At 43.5% G+C, this 23695-nt stretch overlaps 4 protein-coding genes across 5 annotated transcripts; 3 read left to right on the top strand and 1 right to left on the bottom strand.

Moving 5' to 3' along the window:
- The first annotated feature begins 493 nt into the window (after positions 1-493).
- nppal (natriuretic peptide A-like) lies at positions 494-1676 on the top strand. Its single transcript, XM_030368056.1, has 3 exons — positions 494-722; positions 817-1130; positions 1235-1676. The coding sequence occupies exons 1-2, from the start codon at positions 633-635 to the stop codon at positions 1117-1119; spliced, it is 393 nt and encodes a 130-aa protein (XP_030223916.1). The 5' UTR covers positions 494-632; the 3' UTR covers positions 1120-1130; positions 1235-1676.
- Positions 1677-3635: 1959 nt separating this feature from the next.
- nppb (natriuretic peptide B) lies at positions 3636-4690 on the top strand. Its single transcript, XM_030360406.1, has 3 exons — positions 3636-3845; positions 3973-4264; positions 4470-4690. Exons 1-3 carry the CDS (start codon positions 3651-3653, stop codon positions 4484-4486), a joined length of 504 nt encoding a protein of 167 aa, XP_030216266.1. The 5' UTR covers positions 3636-3650; the 3' UTR covers positions 4487-4690.
- A 1187-nt stretch (positions 4691-5877) lies between these two features.
- Positions 5878-8336, top strand: nppa (natriuretic peptide A). The gene is made up of 3 exons (XM_030357592.1): positions 5878-6027; positions 7380-7665; positions 8026-8336. The coding sequence occupies exons 1-3, from the start codon at positions 5911-5913 to the stop codon at positions 8028-8030; spliced, it is 408 nt and encodes a 135-aa protein (XP_030213452.1). The 5' UTR covers positions 5878-5910; the 3' UTR covers positions 8031-8336.
- Positions 8337-9522: 1186 nt separating this feature from the next.
- clcn6 (chloride channel 6) lies at positions 9523-23592 on the bottom strand. 2 transcript variants are annotated; one of them, XM_030357589.1, is made up of 22 exons: positions 23487-23592; positions 22907-22966; positions 22627-22692; positions 22463-22528; positions 22301-22367; positions 21587-21820; positions 21268-21335; positions 21026-21084; positions 20660-20792; positions 20091-20204; positions 19656-19822; positions 19007-19124; positions 18591-18720; positions 17948-18101; positions 15925-16081; positions 15449-15555; positions 14990-15176; positions 14063-14253; positions 13300-13456; positions 12779-12886; positions 12170-12295; positions 9523-11416 (listed from the first exon to the last, which is right to left on the bottom strand). In XM_030357589.1, the coding sequence occupies exons 1-22, from the start codon at positions 23559-23561 to the stop codon at positions 11336-11338; spliced, it is 2625 nt and encodes an 874-aa protein (XP_030213449.1). In that variant the 5' UTR covers positions 23562-23592; the 3' UTR covers positions 9523-11335. The 2 variants fall into 2 exon arrangements, with proteins under 2 accessions (XP_030213449.1, XP_030213451.1); XM_030357591.1 differs by having other exon boundaries at positions 19665-19822.
- Between the last annotated feature and the right edge of the window lie 103 nt (positions 23593-23695).

Raw genomic sequence — 23695 nt, 5'->3', positions numbered from 1 at the left:
CGTTATGTAACGTAGAGCGGGACTCACATGGAAACACACATCTACAGTAGTAGTAGTTGTAATAAGGAACCCTGTGCTTTATGCTTCAGTAGCACAACAACAATAATAAGTATTATGTAGCCCAGAGCTTTAGCATCTTTCACCCATAAACAATGTTCTTTTTTTAAATGTTGCATGTTTCCTCAAGCCTCTAGCTACCTGCTAATGACAAGCTTGATAGGCAACTGAGGGATTTATTTAAACACCATTGACCTTTGATATGGAAAGTTATTTAAATATTCAGTATGAATTGATAACTCTAAAGGAATAATGAAGTAATGTAGACGTTGTTTGGTAGGTCTTCCACGATTATAGTAGAGTGGGCTCTCATGAATGTCGAGCGTGACATTTCCAATTGAATGTAGAAATGAGGCGTACGTAGTAACAGCCACCAAAGCATCCAATCAGTAACCATATGTCAATAGAGGTGAAGCGTGGACTGAGATTAACTCCACGCCCACACGGGCCAGGGAAGATTTGTCACGCTTTGCTGATTTTTCACATCACGGTGACGAAACGTTGTGGATATAAAGAGCAACGGGGCGCACTGTCTCCACAAGCAAGTCGCTGTCGTCAAACGGAAAGAAACGCGCATGAAGATGATTTCTCATATCCCGTTTTGCTGTTTATCCGCAATTGTATTATTTTCTTTAGGAACTGCAAAACCCGTCTTCAATCTCCAGGTAAGTTACCTAGGTGACTTCGATTGTTTTTTCCACTTAAGAAATGTCTTAATATCATGTATTGTAACACATGTTTTTCTCGTTCCGTTTTCAGAGTTTGACGCAACTTTTGGAAGAGAAAAGTAACGCGCCTTATTACACGCTCGAAGAATCCGGGGCTACGGGGGAAGGTCAGAACGCGCAAAAGCCCGGGTTTGATGCCGCGGGGCCGGAGCAGCCTTGGGACGCGGAGGACGCGACGAACTCCGCGCTGGAAGATAACGCCATCGCGCGTTTCCTCAAGGATGTCATAAGGACGTCCAAGCGCTCATGGAACCGTTACAAGAAGGGCGGGCACCGGAGCTGCTTCGGGGTCCGGTTGGAGAGGATCGGATCCTTCAGCGGAATGGGCTGCTGAGCCCGAAGGAGGTAAGGAGATATCGCCCTGGAAACGAAAAACCAGTGGACGGATTGGACGAATGTGTGTTTAGTTTTAGTTTTGTTTTCTAAACCCTTTTGTGATGTCTCAACAGGTGTGGCAGGCTCGCAAGCTACGACACAGAGAGAGAGAGAGAGAGAGAGAGATGGAGGTGGACGTGGATGTAAATCGATACTCGATGCGATAATCGATACGTTTACAAAGGGGCGTTGGTCGTGTACGTTACTGAAGCCTGATCATTTGCATATGTGAATATTTGATGGTTTCATTGCATGATTTCCCTCTTTTCATTTCATATTTAAGATTAAAGACTAGCTGTTATTATAAATGTATTTATTTATTTTCTTGTAAGATGACTTGGGCAAGACCTGAATTTTGTCTGTAATGAAGTGAAATACATATTTTGCATAATATTTTGCAATGTGTGAGTGCAATCATTCTTTGTTACTTTTGTATAACTTATTTCAAATAGGCCTAATGTTTATGAAGGTTATTTTTTTTATAATATGACTTATAAAACACATCCATATTTGCAACTCCTTGTTTGAATGCGTTTCCATGGTCATTCTGGCAAGGTAAAGTCCTGAGGCCTATGATCTTAAAACACAACAATTGGTCTATAAACACATCACTCCAATGATCATTAGTCTTGAAATTAGAGTTCTTCAATTTATGTGCGCTAGTGTGTGTTTACACGTCACTTAGTCCCAACGACACACCAGTCAATCTAGCTCTCACTTTTTACGGTTAAAATAAAAATAAAAGACACGTCTCTCCAAAATCAAAATAATAATAAGATATGATCGGGTTTCCGTTACGTTGAAGAAGACGGTGCAACGGAGGGACGAATTGAATTGTAGTAGCCATGCTTATCTATTTCCCTCTCTCTCTTTATTTTAATGAAACGCTCAAGAGCCTACAACTTTTGAAAACGAGAAAGTGAGAATTATTAGTTTGCACATATGGGTAGGCCTATTACACGCTTCAAATGAAACACAAGTAGGCTAGTTGTTCCTCAAAGGGACTTGAGTATAGGCCCAGGGTTGAGTTTATACTATTTTTGTATACGTGTCTCACATATCAGCCATTTGGAAGTTTATTGATGAAGAACGCCTGCCTGCTCATGATGGTGCTGGAGATACCCGTGAGCGAACGGCCGGGAACCTCCCGAGGGAGGTGTGGAAAAAACACGCTCTCCGTTGACCTCACAGCGTTGGAACGGTGTGACCGTGTGACACGAACCGCAAGGATTCAGCGTGGAGCAGACACAGGCCACTTCAAACAGGGAAAGGAGGTTTCATCCGCAACAAAGTGCTGGTTATAATTGTATGTTGACTATGTTAAAAAACAATAATAAAACGTAACGATCGTGGAAGGAACACGTAGTCCCTAAAGCTGATCGGGTTCGTCCGCCACGTGCGTAAAAGGCCCTTTACGCACGTATATGACAGATTTTAGAACGTTTTATTCGCTAAATAAACATCACAATACTGTGTATAATATAATACATAGCCTAGTCGATTTTATTATTCATGAATTACAATTTCCTTTTTTTCTTGTGATAGCATTGAATGAATAAATCTCTATTTGGTGGACTCTTTTTCCTTGTCATCTGCCTGGAATTAGGAGATAAACTGTCCATTTCTCGAGGTGAACAGTAAATTGGCCTATAGCATCTCTGAACCATCTGCATGTTTTAAAGGCCTATTCAACCTCGAAAACGCCTCTATATCAATACAACATTACTCACATGTTAGACACAATCAATTATGCCCAGAACAATATCTAGAATTAGATTTACACAGTTCAAAGAACTGACTCAAAAGCCAGACTGAAATGAAGGGAGAGAATTGAGGACAATGTAACGTTTAAATTCACTTACAGGCGTAGATATTCCCAAAGTAGCAATGATACACATATTACAACATAAAATGAAAGATATAGGTTAATATGTATAGCCCAAAAACAAACATAATAAACGAAAAAAATAAAACGTTATTAACTCTCAAATCAATGCACAAGTGTTTAATCCGCCTGTTAAACAGGGGTGTAAACACCAGCGGACGTGCGGGGGGCCAACCCAGTGATGACCCAACTCAGTCTCGAGCGCATTCTGAACCAAGAGCGGGAACTCGAGGACGAGTGGATGAGCTCACCGTGCGCGCTGCCACATTTAGAATTGATAGAACGATACGGCGGTGCCCTTCGCTTGACCCCACGTGTTTACTAAACACGTTCCCGCCACTTAACGTCGTGAAACAATGTCACACTCAAAGGGCGGGGGCTGGGGCTCCGTGGAGCGTGTACGGTGCACGTATTATTCTAAAACAAAACATATATCCTCTTGGCAGTGTATCGAAGTCACTATGTCATCGCTGTGGATCCTCTCACACGGTCGACGCTTTAAAAGGAGCCGTTTCCGACGGGCCGCCTTATCAGAATCAGGTGTCAGGAATGCGAACCCAATTCCTCGCATAGCTGAGGATGTCGAACTTCAGTATAAAAGAAACATGCTCACCGAGGGTCAGAAACCAAGAAAGCCTCCGAGCAAAGACACGAAGGGAACAGAAACCAAACAAACAGAAGACAAAATGCAACTGTCCCATCTCTCACTGCTCTGCCTCGGTCTGCTCGTCAACCTGCAGGTGTTCAGATCGCATCCCGTCAACACCGGCCTGGGCGGTAATGACGTTGACCTCTTAAAGGTAAGCCTATAGAGTTATCATCGTGTAACAATACTGCTGTTGAATTCGACCAATAAACTCAACCTAGGTAGCAAATCTTTTATTTGATATAATTTTGAAATATAATATATTTTGTCTGGAATTGCAGACGCTACTCCGCAGACTAGAGGAGTCTCTACCGGCGGAGACAAGGATGGATCAACTGCCCATGGAGAGGGAGGACGTTTTGGACGTCGACATAGCCGCTAAGCCGGACAGCGACCAGGAAGAGTTTCAGGCGAGGCTGGATGAGGCCGCCATTAGGGAGTTCCTCTCGGCCAAGAACTTGAAGTCCGTCCGGAACAACGACTCCGGCCGGAAGTCGTCCAACTGCTTCGGCGGGAGAATGGACCGGATCGGCTCCATGAGCTCCCTGGGCTGCAACACCGCCAGCAGGTTCAGTAAGTGGGCTGGTTGATCTTTGTGGTGGACTCGTTTATGTAAGGTCTATGAAGGAGCGATTTGGGATAGCCGCCAGTATATCCTGTACAATCACATTGTTTATTCATTTATTTTCCTTACATTCCTGGTGTCCACTTTTCCACTTTTCTACTTTTTCAATTCAGAAATGGAAAATAACCGAAACATTTTTTTGTTCTGTTGCAGCTTCAAGGACAAGATGATGTCTGAACAAATGAAAACCCTGCAAGCTCTCCACCAAAGAATAGCCTATTTTTATTCATAGCATATTTATTTAATTATATTTATTATTACTTTGTTTGTCCTGACATCAAATATGAATGTGTAACGATGTGTGAATGCTCTTGATATATGCCTACTGCTGAATGGTAATTAATAATTCATTAATAAATGTTTACATCTATGCATTATAGTGTTGTTGTTGTTTTTGGGGTTTCCCCTTTTGTTAAAGAGCCTGCACTTAATTAGGCTATTTACGATGAAGAAAAAAGTTATACAAATATTAGGCCACGTTACGAGTTCAAGGCTATTCTACCGCTACAAACTTCTAAATATGTGGGAAACGAAGAGACATGGATTAATATGTGAAAGAATAGGCATAGCCTACATCTTGCGTCAAAAGTCATGGCTATGAGCAATAGACTGTAAGGAAAAGAACGGCGACAAAAAGTTTCAGCACCTTGGACAGCGAACAGATCGCAACGATAGTAGAGACTCCGGCTCCGCCCGATCTCTCTTCGAACCCCAAACCACGCGTTGATAACGCGTTGATAACGCGTGGTTTACGTAAACCACGAAATAACATAGACTTTCAAAATGTATCTCAAATTAAATGAAATAGGTCCTATAGTCTGGCATATTCTACTTGATATTTATAAATCTACCCCAAGCAAATACAAGTTGAGTGCAGTTGATCAAAACACACCCACACCCACACACACCCACACCCACACCCACACACACACCCAAAGAGAGGAGTAGCCTCAAATTAATGATTCTGACGTATATGGTTGTCATGCAACTCATATTTGTAACCACAAAACAAAAGCTGTAATCATTGCTGAAATCTTTGAAATACATTCAGACCATTACAATGACAATAGGCCTATAATCAATACAATGATTATTTAAACGATATAATGAGGATTTAGCTAATAAAATGAATTTAAAACCGATAACATATTGCTGATACAACAACAATATAATTGAAACATTGACGATATTACAGATAAAATCACGATATAACGATTAAATCATGATGGAACCACTATAATGAAGATATTATCGAGGTAATGATGAATGATATAAGTACACAATAACAAAAACATAAGCCCCACCCTCTCCCTGAGCAGACCACAGCCTACTATGGTATGTAGCGACTCATGTAGCGACTGAGGTAACCAGCGGCAACCAGTCACACTGCCAAAGAACGCACACACCCACCAGCCTTCCTCACTTAAAAAAAAAAAAGCCATGTGACTGGCGTGGATTATCGCTAGGAAGGTGTTGGAATGCACTCGAGACAATCTGCCAAATGATGTCTAACCAAACACCTTTTGGGGCCGGTATAAAGCAGTTGGTGACAGCGGTCCACTGGCCAGACAAGCCAGTGGACCAGGACTAAACCATGAAGACAGCGGTCCTATGGGGCCTGCTGGCCCTGTTGTGTCAGCTCAGACTGGGGGCCCGGGGCCATGCGCTGCCCAGACCGTACTCTACCACAGGGGACCTAGCCCAGCTCAAGGTAAGACCAGGAACCAGTCTTTTGGGAACCTGGTGTTTTTTGTGTGTACATGTTTTGTTTCAATGGTAGGGGTGAAGTTTGGTTTCGAGGCGGTTATTCAAATCCAGGGAGAAACTAAGAAATAATTAGGGAAAAATAGGGATTATTCCAAAACCTAACGAAGAGCCACCAGTTGATAATCGAGTGTACACTAAGATTGAATACGAATTTCAATTTAAAGAGACATTTCATGGTACTTCTATGATTTGTAAGAATCCCATCCATTGTGTTTGTACTTATTGACATAAGTATTTCGTACTTAAGTATGTCGAGTATGTAGAATTTACAAGAAGTTACTCTAAAGCCGCATTTCTTTACAGAAATGTCAGTATATTTAAATCCTTCAGTAAATATTGGATCTATGTTGCTTTCAACATGTGAGAAAATCCGACATAACATAATTGAATTCCCTAATGTAAATGATGTCGTAGTAACCAGTATAAAGCAGCTTTAGAAATATTTGAAACTTCCACTTTTCAAATCCCTATAAGGACTATTTGATTATAAAGGGTCAAGACCCCAACTCTCCTATCATAGATATACAGGCGTTAGAATGGCTTTCATGCACTCTCTTCTGTAATGATGTCAGCTCAAAAGCCACACCACATGTCTGACAGTCAAGAGTGACTTTCTTAAGGAGCGCCGTGATATTATCCTGAAGGCTACTTCTCCATCCCCACCCCAGGAACTGTGTTCCCTCACACGTCCCTCACTCTAGTTTCATCAAACTGAGAAAGGCACATGTTAATAACTAATAAATTCACGTCGCAAGATTTGAAACAGAGAAACCATTGTAAGTTGTCCAAAGAGTTCATCAGAATTATTTTGGTGAAAGAAAAGATTTTGAGGGAAAGAAAATATTTAAAACTCCTCTATGAGTGCAGTCTTTCTTTCCACCTCAAGGACAGAACTAGAGCAGCGAGGAACTGGCTGACTGGGAGATGTTTATGAACTTGAATTATCCCTACAGCGTCGCAACATATTAATAACTGTAATTAGAGCAATTGCATTATTTTCGCAGGGCTTGTTCACATTGTTCAAAGGCCATGCGTCAATGAGTGCCTAAAATACATCTTTAAGATAGTAGCAATGCAAGGGTTCATAAACACACACTAGTCTTCTTTAATGAGTTTGTAGCCTTCTGAAATGCTCTACAACTGTTTAATGAAAAAGGTTAAAAGATAACTTCAAACTTAACTTCAGCTCAGAAAGTGTACAACCCAATAGTGAGGCAGTTCATAATTGGAAGAATATAGTCAGATTTAAACCTGTCTAACGTTAATAACAACGTGATCCCTCCTCCATCACATCAGTCTCTATTGGAGCGTTTGGAGGAGTCGCTGGCCGGCGGGGCCCCAGAAGACAACACCCTGGTGGAGGAGGAGGAGTACGACGGGGCCGACCAGGGGCCAGACAGGGCCCTGGTCGGCCCAGAGAGGCCCCAGGAGCCCGCTGCGGGGGGCTACGGCCGGACGGCGACCCTGAGGAGCCGACTGCAGGACCTGCTCATGGCCACTAGGAGCCGGACGTCGGCCTGCTTCGGGGGCCGGATGGACCGCGTTGGGAACAGCAGCGGCCTCGGGTGCAACAACGGGAGAGGTAACGGCAGCAGTGGCAAATGACGAAGGGAATAAGTAGCTGCAATTATATTAATTTGTGTTTCATTCTGACCTATTCTCACTTAAAGCTGCAATCTGCAAAAATCCCAACCACCTTTTAGTGATAAAATCATGTTTGGATTGGGTCTCAATGTTCGCTCATGTTCCCGAATGCATTGAAACCATGACGCTCAATCAAAACCCAATTGAACGAAAACAGTAGTGTGATATACCAGACTTCTTAATAGCAGCTTTAATATATACACCTGAAATGGGGGATTGAAATCATGATACTTTTAATATGAAAAACATGATTTGACTGAAAGATTATGTTTAACGTTTTTCTATGTTCTGTTTCCAGGCTGAATGATTGAGAGGTGCATCAGAGAACGTTTTCACTGTCTCTACGATCTTCACTCTCTTTATCTAGAAGTTGGCAACCCTCTGCTCTGACAACACTTCGATGATATCATGTAGTAAATGCGACTGAAATCGCATTTCAAAACACAGGTTTTCAGGAATATGCTTTTAAATAAGTTTGGGTCATCTTTTCCATTTGCAATTGTTCCAAGTAAACTGAATGTAAAACAGTGTTTTTTTTCTGAATAATCTGTGTGGTTTGGACATTTGGCTGTACATTTGAAAATAAAATAAATACAAAGGATCTCGGAATCATTCTTTCGGCTCACCTCTGTAGATAGTCAAATTTGATAGCTGTAAATATCCAAAACATGGATCAACCACAAGCAATAAGAAACACCTGTTCAATTCACGTCAATCCTGAAGCAAGACACAACAGTGGTATTATCTCAATGTCAGAAATAGACCCGTTCTATTAATACCCAACAAGTGACCAGTTCATGGTGTGAAAAATGCTTTGCAGACAGCAGTGTGGACATTAATGGGGTGGGGGTATAATGACTCCTGGCAGCCATCACAGCTGAGGTGTCACCATACTTTAGCGCCATATGAGAGCCAGCAGAGCTCCGCTGTCAGGTCCTATTACCTCTACACTCATTCAGACTCTACCCACCATTTTAACCCTCCACCCAGACACAGCCAACTGGGAGAGATCAGACCGGCTGCGCTTTTATTTTGCAGACACCTGAACCGTTCAGAACATGCTTTTATTTTAACATTACAGTCCAGACTGGATGTGAACTTATTTTGTACAAACCTGAACTCTACAGAGCTTTGGAGGTGTGCTTTTAATTTGTGGGAATCTGACCACCATACCGTTTATTTATAGTTCAGTTATTTAATAATTACTTTTATCCAAAGAAGTGAAAAGGTGACAGGTGCCTGATGCAGAGGGCTCAGGGTTTAAATGTGTGTTCCACCCTGGGTGAAGATTAGCCTGATTAGCAGCCAGGCTGGCTGCTCTCCCAGCATCAGCATAATGTGGAAAACAGTTAGCTGGAACAGACCTCGCAGCACCTGATTGAGCGTGTTCAGAGAATATGTATACTACATGTTAACTAACAACTCAGTATTGCATTAGTACATTGATGTTATATGTTCACATGCTGCTATTTTAACGGCAGTTTTATAAATGTAATTTTTAATTCAAGAATAAAAACATTTCTCAGGGCACCATAGTCTCTTTGTCTGGAGTTTCCAGGTTCGATCCCCAATGTCTGCAATCTACCTGTCGGCATCTCTGAGCAAGATGCCCTGACACCCACCTCGCTCGCTAATGACATGGATCCAATGGAAAATAAATCCACGGTAGGCTGCTTTGGATAAAAGTGTTTACCATGTACAATCACCATTTAGAAATCCAGCAAATGCTGAATAGGACCAAATTTGTATGCATGACAAAAGCCTTCGAGGGTGGAAGAAAAGCATGAGACAGAAATTTCTGCATTTGTTTTATTGTACATTAAAAAGCTCTTGGCCCCGAGTTTGGTTTCCATTCCACAACGAGTACAGCGCAACAACTCAACCTCCAAGGCAGGTTCACCATGTAAGACACAAGTATTCCACAAACAATGGAAACTTCAACGTCCTTTGAATAAGGCCTCCCTGTTTAAATGTGTGTGTCTTGTAATCCCTTGACAGTCACGACCAGAGACTTTAATACTAAGATACTACCACATAGTCCGGATAAAATGCAAGTCATATTCAAAGTAATGGATGACTATACAGCTAGAGTATTTCTCACCATTTTCCAGGGATTGCGTTTGTTGGTTTGTACTTCAAATGTGTGTGTGAATTACACATCAAAAATACATTAAATAATATGTCAACTGATTAAAAAAATAATAATCTAAAAATATCTTCAATAAACAAAAGGAGGATAAGCGATACATAAGGAATGTTTGATGCTTAAATGTGCCATTAGGGTCGTTTTTCTGGAATACTCTCACAGTATATGCGCTTTCCTACGTCCTTTGTTCATTTCCCTTCTACAGTCTAGTCTTAAAATAAAAAAATCACTACAATGACACCACATTCATCACCTCAACTGCTTGAATGGTGTCCTTCAGTAGACGCTTGACGTTTCCAAGGGAACTGGAAACATGCTACACGCTTCAAAACGTTTCCCCTTTGAATCACCCTTTAAGGATAGTGATTAACTCACACAACTCCTTCATTCAACAAAACAAAAAAGCACCATGGCTTGATCATCCCTCAAGACAGGTAAACACATTGTGTACACTTTCCCTGAACACAGAACAAAAATACATTTGCCATTATCTCAGAGGAGGGAGCACTCTGTCCACTGCCACACTCAGCAGCACACAGGCTGCTAATGAGCACAGCGACCCAGTTGGACTGGGCCGTCTCAAGGTGAACCCGCCTGGCGAGAGAGCCCCTTTTTGTTATTAAAAGACCAGCCTCTCTGCTGAAGGCCCGCATTGCGACAGCGACGCAAGCTATTAGTGCAACTGCATTCCCCTTCACAGACACGGCAAATGCAAAATTATATTTACAGATAAAAAAATCATAATTAAAAGTGCTACAGTGACGAGGTTATGATGTTTAGTCGCAGGGGAATTTAGGTTATTAGGATTAGGGAGAAGACAAAAAGGAACAAGTTCAAGTGTAGGATAACTTCACTTTGGTAGAACAGTTAGTGTTAGTGCGTGTTGACCCCCAATAATATTCGCTATGCTATTGAACAACGAAAACTGAAAGCTTGAAATGAAGCAGTTATAATACAAATGAAATAATGTTTGGGATGCACAACACCACATTTTAGGAGGGGAGCAACCAATTTAAAGTCCCACACACAATTATCTGCAGTGTTATCTGCCCGTTCATACAGAGATAGCAATGTGTTAAAGAAGCATAAATCAGGAAATCGGATGTGGTATGTGATTTTAGATAATTAAATGTATTAGGGATATGTACCAGTATCTATTGATCTATATTGATAACCTATATCTATAATGATAACCCAGAAGCCAATACGAGTAGTGGTGCACCCCTTTGAATAAAACAATGCAGAAACATTCTTCACATGTCGTGCTATTTAAATGATAGAATAGCATTCGCCCTTCGCTGAGGAAAGTGGAAGTCTAAAGTTGTCTGGTGGTGTGGTCACGCGAGCCCCCATAACGTCAGGGAAACGGTCATGTCTAACGCGTACACAAGGGGTCTAAGTACCGTGCGTGTTTGGAGAGAGGAGCTCAGGAGAACATCTGGAAATGCAGGAGGCCAGGTGTTCAGATGGTGATGTAATGCTGCCGGAGCTTGGCTTGGAGGAACTCGTGGGTTAAATTGTGTCTGGTGATAATCCCCACGATCTGTGTGGAAACAAAGGAAAGAGGGCCAGCTCACACTGGGGAAGTGGTTCATCATAGCTCAAGAAGGATTTCTTCACCATTTTACTTCCTTCTCTATAGCTTTGTTTTGGGAAACAGTTTGGCCGCTCTCTTAGATTTGGCGGGTTAGGAAGCAGGATTAGAATTAAATATTTAATGTACACCCCCACACACGGAATATTGCAATAACTTTGCCCTATATTTTGTCCTTTGTGTTTGTAAACACAAACCTAAATGTATGTTTCAGTGCAACCTGTTCTTTGAAACTCACTCACAATTGTAGCTATAATGTTTATTCAATAAATATAACAATTCAGGAGACAGGAGATATATTCCTGGACCACGACGTCCACTGCATCTCAAGTGTCTTTGGTTCATAACCATTGACGCCATTCTGGATTTATGTAGGATTATTTTAATTGAGTCGTTGAGTTGTTGACAGTTTGGTACATCCGGTAGAGCTTTAGAACTCTAAGCTCCGCCAGACTAAGTCTAATGAAACTGCCTCACAGTTGCGTGAGAATTTACACACATAGTTTTAAGCGGCTGTTACAATACATTCAGATAAAAATGTTAGTCCTGTGACAGGACTACTCACCTCCATCCCCTACAGGGTTTATATAACCTGGTATCACCCAGACAGGACCACTCACCTCCAGCCCCTACAGGGTCTACAATGGTCCGGCCCCCTACAGGGTCTATATAACCTGGCATCACCCAGACAGGAGCACTCACCTCCCCAACAGCGTTGACCACCGGTAGGTGTCTGAGCCCCATGGTCCTGAAGAGGTTGAACACCTGGGAGACGTGTGTGTTGGGGGACACGGTGTAGGGACACGGGTTCATGTAGGGCGTGATGTCCTGCGGAAGTGAACACAGGAAAACACTGGTGAAACATTCTGGTTATTTAGGAGATGTACTGAATGTAAAGAGAACACAAGTGACATCACAAGTGGGCGTGACCACCTAGCTGTATGCTGGGTAGGTCTGTTTACCAGCCTACCCAGTGGATCGTAGCAAAAGTCGCTCATCTATTCATCATACATCTAGGTGGACACTCACACTCGTGATATCACTAAAACACAGGGAAAGCAGATTTCAAAACGACTTGTAATGGCTAATCACACACACAACTGGTGGCATGAAATCACCCCTTTAAAGAGCTGGCAGGGGTTGGGGGGCTCATGCTTAAGGACACCTTAAGGTTGTGGTCTGTGGACATTGGGACAAACCCAGTACCCTATTTTGATAGTTAACCACTCCAACCACAACACTAGACCCGCACCCATAATGGACCATTAATGGACTGATCCAGTGTATGGATTGGGATGGTCTGGAGCGTACCACTATCATGCGGGGGTTGAGCAGGGTCAGGTCCAGTTCATGGATGTCAGGGTAGCGGGGGTAGTCCTCCGTCATCTCCGCGTGGGACAGCCTGGGCTGGGTGGCACTCTGGGGTCAGAGGGCACACAGCAGGACAGGTTAGAGTGGCTGGTGTCTTGTACGCTCAGACAGCAGCAGCCTTCTGGCCATGTCCACACTTCAATGTATTCATGTGTAAACATCTAGTATACAGCTTTTTGAATTCTGCGTACACAATTATTTTCCAAGGCCAGGCGCTAAACCTAACATAAAAACATCACACAAGCAAAAACTCAGGGCTCAGCATTCCCAAGCAACGAACACAAGAGAACAAACAGTTTGCATTAATAATAACAAAAAACAGTTTGAAAAAAATATAATATGGTCTTAACGTTCAACATATGAATAAAAATGCATGCAATAAGATACTGATTGAGAACATGCGCGTGCTTCTTCTAGTCAAGTTATCCGTCCGCGCCGTGCGTGTGCGTGTGCGTCCTTACCGACTGGTTCTCGGCGTAGCAGGCACCCCTCAGCAGCAGCGTGACCAGCTGCGATCGCAGGACCAGGCCGTGGAAGGTGAGCGGTCTGAAGCGCTCCTCCAGGGTCCACTCCTCGCTGGGGGACTGGTCGGGGTACAGGTTGGGGTAGGGCACGTACCTGGTGACGAGGTTAGGGGGAGACGAGGAGAGTTACAGACAACCTTCACATTAAAACCTGTGAGTGAAGCAGTGTTAAGTCACGGCGGGGACTCTGGACGTGTGATATGATATTGCGTGTGTCAGTTTAGTTAGTTAGCTATAGGATTCTAGAACAGGCGTGCCCACACTTTTTCGGCTTGTGAACGACTTTCAAAATGAGCAGATCAAAAGGATCGACCTCCATTCAAAAAGTGCTAAACATATATTTATTTCTATATAATTAGTACATGCTCTGATGACTTGCACCCAATGGAGTCAGCCAGGGTTGCATAGTCCGGACACTAGTCTCAAGCAGTTTCACAAATGGCTGAAAATATATATTTGTTTTTTTTGGGGGAATGTCGCACAACTGCACTACCTTTGCGATCGACCAGTCGATCGCGATCGACGTACTTGGCGCCCCTGTTCTAGAACATTACGTCCCGTCCGCCCCGACGAGGCCTTACGCTTTGGCCTTTAAAACAATTCCTTGCTCTCGTTGTTGTCGATGACCTTACACACACCGTTTTCTGCGCCTAGAGTGTGATATCAATAAAGTCGGACTGCTGAAGGGGGCGTGGCCCACCTGCGGTCCAGCATCTGCTGCAGCATGTCCTCGCCCTCCTGGGCGTTCTGGGCGCCGGCCGCGGCCACGGCGGCCGTGTCGGCGGCCGCCTCCTGCTCGTCACACACGTTCCTCAGCTCGCTGGACGGGTACGACTTCATGGACTGGCACCGCCGCCGCTGCTCCCCCGCACGCGTCACGATGTTCGCCTTCTGCGCGCCAGGAAGTGACAGACAGGACGTTGGTTGTCAATGGTTTCTTTTGTACTGCCCCCTCAAGGTCATTCAGAGGGCTTTACATCAGCCGGAATCAAGACATTAAGAAAAGAGGACAATCATGACAAGGGGACCATTTTAAAGATAATTGTAAATTAAAGTACAGGATGCTAAAATAATGAAAACAACCGTAGAGACATACGTTTAAACAAAAGAGCTTAAAAGCTAACAGACATACGTTTTGAGCCTTGATTTCAAAGTGTAAAAGTGTCGAGGCTGACCTCCCTATGGCTAAGGTGTGCTCAGGAGTAAGGGAAGGTCTTTGCCGTTCCATCCCTGAGAATCAATGACTTTATTTAATATGGTGATGATCTGGGTGACACCTTCTCCTGCAAGTCGGAGACTTTTTGGGTTCTCTACAGCTCCCCATCACCCCCTGGTGGTCTACAGATGAAACAGCTTTGCGCACTGAGGCGACGACAACCAATGATGAAAGTTCAAGAACGAGAACCAATTTAGGAATTGATCATACCAGTGTATGATCACACATAAAATATGTACTTAACAATAAACCATCACAAAGTAGAAATGTACGGAATAAATGAACAATATTTGTTAGGAAGCTACATTTCTAAAACATCAAAAACACCATCAAAACACAACACATGAAAAAAAATGGACCCAAAATGTCGACTGCATCAAATGACCACAGAGTGGATCCAAGATGTCCTACCTTGAAGTGTATGTTGTTGCTGACCAGAATGTTTCCCTTCATGAAGTCCCTCTCGTTGGGCCGGTTCTCGGTCACCACGGGGAAGGCGTGGTAGGCTGTGGTGCGCAAGATGCTCACCAGAGACTGGACACGCGTGTGCGGATACACATACGTCAGGTTGGGCTCCATGATGTCACTGGCCGTCAGCCTATCAGAGGAGACGGATAGAGATGAATTGAGAGGTTGGGGGTCAATGAACAACAGATTTACTGTTGGACATAATCTGAAGAAAAATTGTGTGTGGAAAGAAAATCAATTATATTGATTGCTGAAGAATTTAACAAACTTTATCATTTAGAAGTCTTCTAAAATAAATGCCTACACTATAGCTCTAATAAAAGGACAATGACGGACAATTCTAAGCCTTTCCAACCCCCCGGTACAGCAGGGGGCAGTATAATAATGCACAATATAGCGTACTTGTCCATTTCCACCTCTGTCTCCCACTCCAGCAGAGGCACGCCCCTCAGGTGAATGTGGATGTCGTAGATACCGTGGTTGAAGAAGTCCCCTGTCCACTTAGCCACCTGGGAAACACAAGGCAAGGAGAGTTTATACGCATGGTGGAGAGGACACCTGTCCATTTAGCTACCTCGCTGCAAGGCAAACACACCAAAACCATAGGAAATTAAAATACTATAAATGCTCTCTAATACAGAGCAACTTGTGCGGAATGGGCCAATTGCTTGGCCACCTTATTGCTGCATGCCACTTTATTGAGAACCACTCAACAAACATCTTCACATTCAACACTGCAACTCCTCTGGTCCTCAGCAGAACTACCGCCAAGTGTGAAGCTAATCGGATGAACGGTTGGGCGAGAAAATTTAATGAAACAGACGTGCAGACACTCCTCTTATCGAAGCAAGATATTAACATAACGTCTTGATACCTACCATCAGTGTTATCATGATTGGCAGGCCGTATGTGATCTCATTGGTCGATTCGATGAGGATGACAGTCAGACTGATGGTCATCCTGACCACGCCCCCAAGGAAGGAGGCTGCTCCAATCAGAGCGAAGGTCCCCGAGTACACGTTCATCCCAAAGTTTCTTATGGCGAGAGAGAAAATGAAAGAGAAAAAGATGTGACAATTTCTCTTGACCGCTCATAAAACAGAAACAAAGCAGTATGTGGACTTTGACCCCAAAACGAATGATTAATGAACTAAATCCATCACTAAGTCACTAACCAACCAACTGACTACGTAAGCACTGGTAGCTAGTGGTAATGACGGAAAAGGAGAGTGTAGAGGTATAGAGAAGGTCATACAGGGCAGAGAAAAGGAGCGTTTGCCTGCAAGTACCTTTCCTACGCCTGTAGAGTTCCCAGGTAGAGGGAGGTAACACCATTAGATAAAAGAAGAGGCACGGAGGTGCCAGAGAGGGCAGCTGCAAATCCTCCCGCTCGTGGAACATCGTTAACAGGCAACGTGCCAGGGTGCAGAAGCAGCGTTTGGATTACACATGGGGGGAGGGGGACGTGATGGCCTAGTGGGCCACCATGTAGTGGAATGGGATGCAAGATGTCCCAGACAAAAGGTATCCAAGAGACCAGAATAGTCCAGGCATGGGAGCTGAAGGATGAATTATGTCTACACATATCAGATATCAAAATGCTTCATATGAAGACTTTAAAAACATGTTTGGTTGTTTCTAAAAGATGAATAACTAGAAGGTTCCATTGGTTCCTCGACAACCAAACTTTAAGCAACTAAATGCAACCCAATGTCTTCATAGAAGTATTCATTTCTAGATGTACATTTATATTGAAAATATGAGGGTAGAGAAAGCAAGGAGTGGCAGGTGAGAATGCAGAGATTCTGGCAGGAGCTGGAACCTCATTAGTTGTCCAAGTCCCAACTTACTTACAGTCGAGGGAAGCTCAAAGCCTTGATTAGGTGTGTGTGTGTGTGTGTGTGTGTGTGTGTGTGTGTGTGTGTGTGTGTGTGTGTGTGTGTGTGTGTGTGTGTGTGTGTGTGTGTGTGTGTGTGTGTGTGTACACAGTGGGAAGGAGGTTAAATACAACTTTTCTGTGGTACCACAGAAAGCGACAATCACATTGTCAGCAGATTCCACAGTGTGTGTGTGTGTGTGTGTGTGTGTGTGTGTGTGTGTGTGTGTGTGTGTGGTTCATGGGAGGTCACAGAGAAACTCAGCTTCTCAGTTTCCCCTGTGAAACTAAAGGCTTTGGACAGAAAGATGACACTGTATCAGCTATGGGACTAGCTTGTTCTAACCATAAGCACTTGTATGGGCACACTTTATAATCTCTCAGATTCATAATGGAGCTTCACTCCCAGATCCTGCACTTCCTTCCTGCATTTTGAGGAAGCAAGGGCCAATGTTTTTGAGAACACATTGAGAATAATCAAAGAATGATTTCCGGGGCAGTGTAGTGATTAGAATGTTCAACTCCTAGCAAAAGGTACAGAGTTGGCCCCTAATCTATCAGCAACATTCACATTTCGTTTGACTATTGATGATCATTCGTCAGGGATTTGCGTTCTCCCTTGGTCCGATCCGGGAAAATCTCCTAAATTGACTTTGCGTTAACAGAGTTAATGTAGGAGATAGCGATGAGGCAGTACTCAGGTAAAAGAACCTCAACATCCGAGCTGATGTTGTGTTGATTAATAATCACACTCACACCTCAGGAGGTAGGGCAATTGTCTTGTAACCGAAAGGTTGCTAGTTTGATCCCTAGCTCCTCCTAGCTGAGTGTTGATGTGTCCCTGAGCAAGACACTTAACCCTAACTGCTCCTACCGAGCTGGCTGTCACCTTTCATGGTCGACTCTGGCGTCAATTTGGATAAAAGCGTCTGCTAAATGCCCTAATTGTAATTGTAACACCTGGTGGTATAATTTGTCCCCTTTAACATCTTATCTGGGGTCATCTCATTCCCGTCCCCTCTTACATGTTGAGGAGGTTGGCCACTAGGCGCCCGTAGGCGGCGCCGCAGAGCAGCGAGGGGACGAACAGGCCGCTGGGGACCGCCGTGCCGTACGTCCAGCACGCCAACAGGAAATAGAGCAGGAAGAACACCGACAGCGTCACCGGGCTGAAGGTTCCTGTGGACCAAAACAAAAAGAGGCTGTCCAAAACGTCTTCACGGACGACACTGTCGGGACGGGACTCTGTTCTGGTCTGATTTGTTTGATTGTTCACTGAGCATCTCTTTCTCAGGAGAGACCTGCAGCATCAGACACTTACACACATTACAGGCAAATATATGATTGGAAATAGGTAACACAATATAATAAAACTTAATACTGCATAATTGAAGTTATTATACTTTAATCAATAACATAATCAGAAAATACATGTAAAAGTACTGGGAATTGATATTTGCCATTGAAAGGGTGGCATTAATATCCCTGGATAACGAGAGTGAGTGAGTGAGTGAGTGAGTGAGTGAGTGAGTGAGTGAGTGAGTGAGTGAGTGAGTGAGTGAGTGAGTGAGTGAGTGAGTGAGTGAGTGAGTGAGTGAGTGAGTGAGTGAGTGAGTGAGTGAGTGAGTGAGTGAGTGAGTGAGTGAGTGAGTGCATGCGTGCGCTCACCTTCCTGGTGGAAGAGCTGGTGTATAGCCGCCTCCTGGGGGTTGAAGAAGAGTGTGGCCATGTCGTTGTAGGTACTGTTGGGGCAGAAGAAACTGCGCACCGTGGAGTTGATGTCCTCTGCCCCGCCAAGCTGGGAGGAGACAGCGGCAGAAACAAACACTGCCACCGTCAAACAACAGCTGTGTACTCCCTGAACCCGTAAACTGTTTTTTTTTTTTTTTACCTTTTAACATATGCTGGGGGAAATATAACACGCCAACCTAACTTAATAACTACATTCAATCAAGAGTTTTTTTTATCCCTTTCTCTTGTGTTCAAGAATGTTGTGCGCTAGGTAGTAGCCACTGGTGGCTAAGCCCAGCATTAGTACAACATTCGCCCAGTGAGGGGGCACCAGACAGGGAGGTAAAGCTCACCATCATGGAGCCGTTCCGGTGGGAGGGGGGGCTCAGGTCTCGGCATTCACCTAGCGTCATGGAGGCCACAAACACCACCAACGTCGTCACCATGGTGACCAACAGACTCTCCAGGACTCTGCCAGAGGTAGGGTTAAAATTCTGTTAAGTTAAATTTAATCTTGGAGCAGACGAAGGTATAGAAATAAAATATATATATACACAATTATAAATATTGTTAAATTTTTTCTTTTTATATTTTTTCGTAGCCTGAGGAATAATAAAGTCCTCATCTTTGTTAACAATCTATTGCATTTCCTAGAAATATCATGATCTAGATAAGAAATCCTCCCGCAACTGTGTTAAATGAGCTTATTGTCTGGAATCTAGATGACCAAAGTTAGAAACATTGCAATAGTGAGTTTAAAAAATTAGGGAATCCAATGTTAACCCAACATCAGCAATGCAAGATGACTGGACACTAGGTTGATCTCACACACAGTGTGTGTGTGTGTGTGTGTGTGTGTGTGTGTGTGTGTGTGTGTGTGTGTGTGTGTGTGTGTGTGTGTGTGTGTGTGTGTGTGTGTGTGTGTGTGTGTGTGTGTGTGTGTGTTAATGGTAATATGCATGTTAATTAGAATAAGACAGAGAGAAAGAAAGGGGAACACACCTGACGTACTTGGCCTTAGGGTGGATGTGTCTCATGCGGTACTTGGCGAGGTGTTTGTTGAGGCAGTTGAAGAGGGCTCCGAGCAGCCCCCCCACCACACCCATGAGGACGAAGAACGCCAGGTCCACCACCGTCCACAGGTGGCACGTCTTATCTCCCTCCATGCACTGGAGGGGGGGGGGGGGTAAGTGTGTAATTGAGTTGTCTTGGAGGATCAAACTAAGACACTACGAAAACCAAGACAAGATTTATAGTGATATCCGGCTTCAACTTCCTTATTGGACAGATTGGTTAAATTGTTCAAACTGCATGGTGACGCATAAAACTAAAATGAATATAGAAACAAAGATATAGTGTCATGGAAATATTTTGCTTGGTTTAGGGCAAGTTTTGTTCATTATCAGCAAGTCATTGAGGAAATTGAATATTTTCTACCTTGAACTCTCCAAAGTTCAGCAGACCGGGCAGCTGGAAGGAGCCCCACTTGTTGAAATTGATCCCAGAGCGGAAGAAGTTGAGGGTGAACGTTGCAGACATGGAACCGAAGAGCTGGAGGAGGAATAATAATATAAATGTTGTCCTTCAATTAATTATCCTTAAAAATATACACACTATTCAACATTTTACTTGACTCATCACTGGCCAAGGATGCCAACCTTGAAAGGCTGTTGCTATGCTTTGTAGCAAATTATATTATTATTATTAAGGGAAGTCTGGGGCCCCCTGCTTGAGCTGCTCCCCCCGCGACCCGACCCCGGATAAGCGGATGACGATGCGGATGAGGATATTAACTGTATAAAGGCTTTCTTGATAATTGATTCTTATTCTTATTATTCTTATTCTTATTATAATTGAATTTTGAGACCTTTCTGAATGGCTTATGAACTTGTTTCTCCTTATATTGCAATGTAAAACAAAGGCAACCCAAGTCGGATATCTTTATTAAAAATAAATCCACAGCTTACTTGTTTTAAGACACACCCGAATAAAAGCCGAAAGCGTACCACTTTCCAGGTGAGAGCCTGGTTCCAGAAGGAGGATCCCTCCTCCAGGCTGAAGAGGGTCCCTCCGATAGGAGCCCCAAAGGCAGCCGCCACGCCCGCCGCCGCCCCCACTGACACAAAGTCTCTCTTGTCCCTGTAGGGCCACACATGTCAGGCCCACAACAGAACCAGGTCCCAGTGTTGATAACCAGGTCCAAGTACTGTAGCGCTGCCAGAACTGCCTCATGGCTGCCTCCAAAAACGAAGTGTATTTTATCTTTCTTTTTATTTGATAACACATCGAATCAAAAGCAAGTGAAAATAATTACCAATAACCAATACAACAAGGGAGGGGAAGAGGATTGTGTGTGTGTGTATGCATCCTACCGGTCACTGCGAAAGTAGGGGAAGTCAAAGTGAATCTTCTTAAAAGTGATGCTTTGAAACTATGGGTAGACAGACAACATTTGAACAGTAAACTTTAAAAAACGACATGGGTAATTTGCAAAATTCCAATTCTAACAAATTGAAAGTAATGTTATTGTGTTTTCTCTAGCGTTCTATCAATACTAGTCTGTTGACAACAACCTCATGGGTCCAACCAACAGTAAAATAAGGCCCTTCAGTACCTGTGGGAGGCCGGCCCCCACGATAGCTCCACTATGGATCATTGGTCCCTCCTTCCCCACAAACATCCCTGATTGGTCAAACAAAGACAGTCAGAAGATTGCTACTAGACAAGTATTACGAACAAAGAACCAGTGTGTACTACATCGGTTGCATGGTTTTACATGTCTTCGCAGAACATCACAAACCCTATGTTCATTACACATTCCTAGCTTATCTGTTTGAAAGAAGTGCTTATACAAACAATAAAGGGTTATTTGTCATGTACAAGGTGATTATAAACAGCAGAACCACAGATGGTGGGCCGAGCCACATCCTCACCTCCGGCCACGGTGAACAGCACCCCAACGGCCTTGCAGAGGAACGTTCGTAGGCGGACGATCCCGGGGATCTTCACCCCGTTCAGGTAGCTTTTAATCTCGGGGATTCCCGAGCCTGCTGCTACGGGTTCGATGAGGACCAGCATACTGGCGATGAAGACAAAGGTCAGGTTGAAGGCCATCAGCTCCAGGAGGGAGAGGGCCAGACAGCCCTTCTCACTGCACACCTCCACGGCTACACAGACGAAGGTTAAGGTAGACCTCCAGGTGGCGATATACATACCAGAGTTCAACGTTTCTTCACATACTGTAGTCTAGAAGATTTATTCCAAAGAAAATGTGTCTGACATTTTCTGGATGATCTGAGTGAATGGGGCATTTATTTCTGTCGTTTTCTATTTGTTTGGACCAATCATGTTGCTGGATGCCAGGATCCATAAGGGCATAATTGGCTATTAACAGAAAACACCAAAATTGGCCCGCACTAGTACACTGTCTGTAAAGGTTTTAAATCAACTCGTTGTAGACTGGCTACTTATTTCAGATCTACGGCTGGATCTGAGATAAGTGTGCAATTATTCTGCTCCAGGATGCCTACAGTTAAGAAAACTCGGGGGTTTGGACATCCCACTCCCGGAATGACCCTGCCACCTTACTCATGATACCAACTTGGATATGAGATGGAGTGTGTAAATCGTGACGTTTTTAAGGATACAATGTCCCACCAAGCTGAACTTGATTGAGGTGAAGAGGTGTACGAAGAAATCGACAAACAGGCCAACCTGAAAGAGCCAGCAACACCAAGATTATGAACACCATTTTCGGTTGGTTCATGAAAAAGCTAGGACTGAACAGAGAAACCTATTTCAGGACATACCAGGCCAACCGTGACTCCAATGGCAAACACCAGGACCCACCGCACTGCTTCATACTTCTTGGCTTTCTATTCACAGAAGAGATGTTTTATTACTGAAAGAGCAAGGCAATGAAGTAACTTGACATTTGATAGACATGTAATCATTTAGAGCAGAGTGGGTGTACCTTGTTGTTCAATCCCTCCAGAACCTCCACATATGGCTCATTGATGCAGCGGTCATAATCCAGACTCTAACAGAATCAAATAAGGCTACTATTTAATTGTATTATGGTTAAGACAAAACATGTCCAAAGAGCATTGGATCTTACTAATGGACGTCAAAAGGTAGACTTATGGACATTGGGGTTCAAGCCCAGAACCTTTTGGCTGAGTTTGAAACACCCCTAGCCACAAGACTATCCATCACCCACATCACATCTTGCATTTTCTTGTGAGTAGCTTTACCTCGTAATCCTTTCTGGGTAGAATTTCTTCCTCCTCCTCCCTGAGCTCCCCTAGGATGGCCTGGAGTGGAACGAAACCTCAGCAGTCACGTCATGAATTCAATAAATAAACAGTGCAATACTCTGTGGTATACTCTGACACTAATCCTGGATATTTTCATATTGTACAGTTCAAACTAGCAAAAATAGATATTACTTATACTATCCTTGCATCCCATTTCTATGCATTAATATGTTCACTGTTTGGGGTATACAAAGTGTAGTGGTTAACACAACAAACCTACATAGTGTAGGTTTGTTGTGTTAACCTTTTTTTATATTGTAGTATTCAAAGATTTAGACATACTTCTTATTTTCTTGCACTTTTTAGATTATTCTATAGGCCTAAATGTTATTTTAGAAAGGGAGCAACTCTAACGTGACCCAATTTCCCCAAGGGAATCAATAAAGTATATCTGATTCTGATGACAACAGAGACTTGTGGCCAACAACAAGGGAGCAGCTCACGCCAACAAGGTTAACATACCTGCTCAACGCAATACATCAATTATGCAATGCAAATTAATATAATCATTACTGACCAATTCTTCGGGTGTCCGCGTCTCGCCTTCACCTGCACAACATTGGCAACAAAAAATGTTCCCACAACACGCCATCTTCGTATTTCCCTCAGCATCTTTCTCAACATCTAAGTCATGTGACGAAAAGAAAGAGCAGTTGTATCAAAGCCGTCAAAACTGCGCGCCATAAACACAATGCGTCACCGGCTTTGAGTTCGCTTTAAATTGTA

This window comes from Gadus morhua, chromosome 1 (genome assembly GCF_902167405.1).
Source record: "Gadus morhua chromosome 1, gadMor3.0, whole genome shotgun sequence".
NCBI lineage: Eukaryota > Metazoa > Chordata > Actinopteri > Gadiformes > Gadidae > Gadus > Gadus morhua.
The sequence above is the reverse complement of the archived record's forward strand: the minus strand, read 5'-3'. Positions and strand labels throughout refer to the sequence as shown.

Bases quoted from the DNA above. Each gene is read 5' to 3' on its own strand.
- nppa (XM_030357592.1), top strand. From the start codon at position 5,911: ATGAAGACAGCGGTCCTATGGGGCCTGCTGGCCCTGTTGTGTCAGCTC. The intron at 6,028-7,379 runs GTAAGACCAGGA...CCATCACATCAG, and splicing joins GGGACCTAGCCCAGCTCAAG to TCTCTATTGGAGCGTTTGGA.
- nppb (XM_030360406.1), top strand. From the start codon at position 3,651: ATGCTCACCGAGGGTCAGAAACCAAGAAAGCCTCCGAGCAAAGACACG. The intron at 3,846-3,972 runs GTAAGCCTATAG...CTGGAATTGCAG, and splicing joins ATGACGTTGACCTCTTAAAG to ACGCTACTCCGCAGACTAGA.
- nppal (XM_030368056.1), top strand. From the start codon at position 633: ATGAAGATGATTTCTCATATCCCGTTTTGCTGTTTATCCGCAATTGTA. The intron at 723-816 runs GTAAGTTACCTA...TTCCGTTTTCAG, and splicing joins AACCCGTCTTCAATCTCCAG to AGTTTGACGCAACTTTTGGA.
- clcn6 (XM_030357589.1), bottom strand. From the start codon at position 23,561: ATGGCGTGTTGTGGGAACATTTTTTGTTGCCAATGTTGTGCAGGTGAA. The intron at 18,102-18,590 runs GTGAGCGCACGC...TTTGGTCCACAG, and splicing joins CCAGCTCTTCCACCAGGAAG to GAACCTTCAGCCCGGTGACG. The intron at 12,887-13,299 runs GTAAGGACGCAC...CTCTGACCCCAG, and splicing joins GCTACGCCGAGAACCAGTCG to AGTGCCACCCAGCCCAGGCT.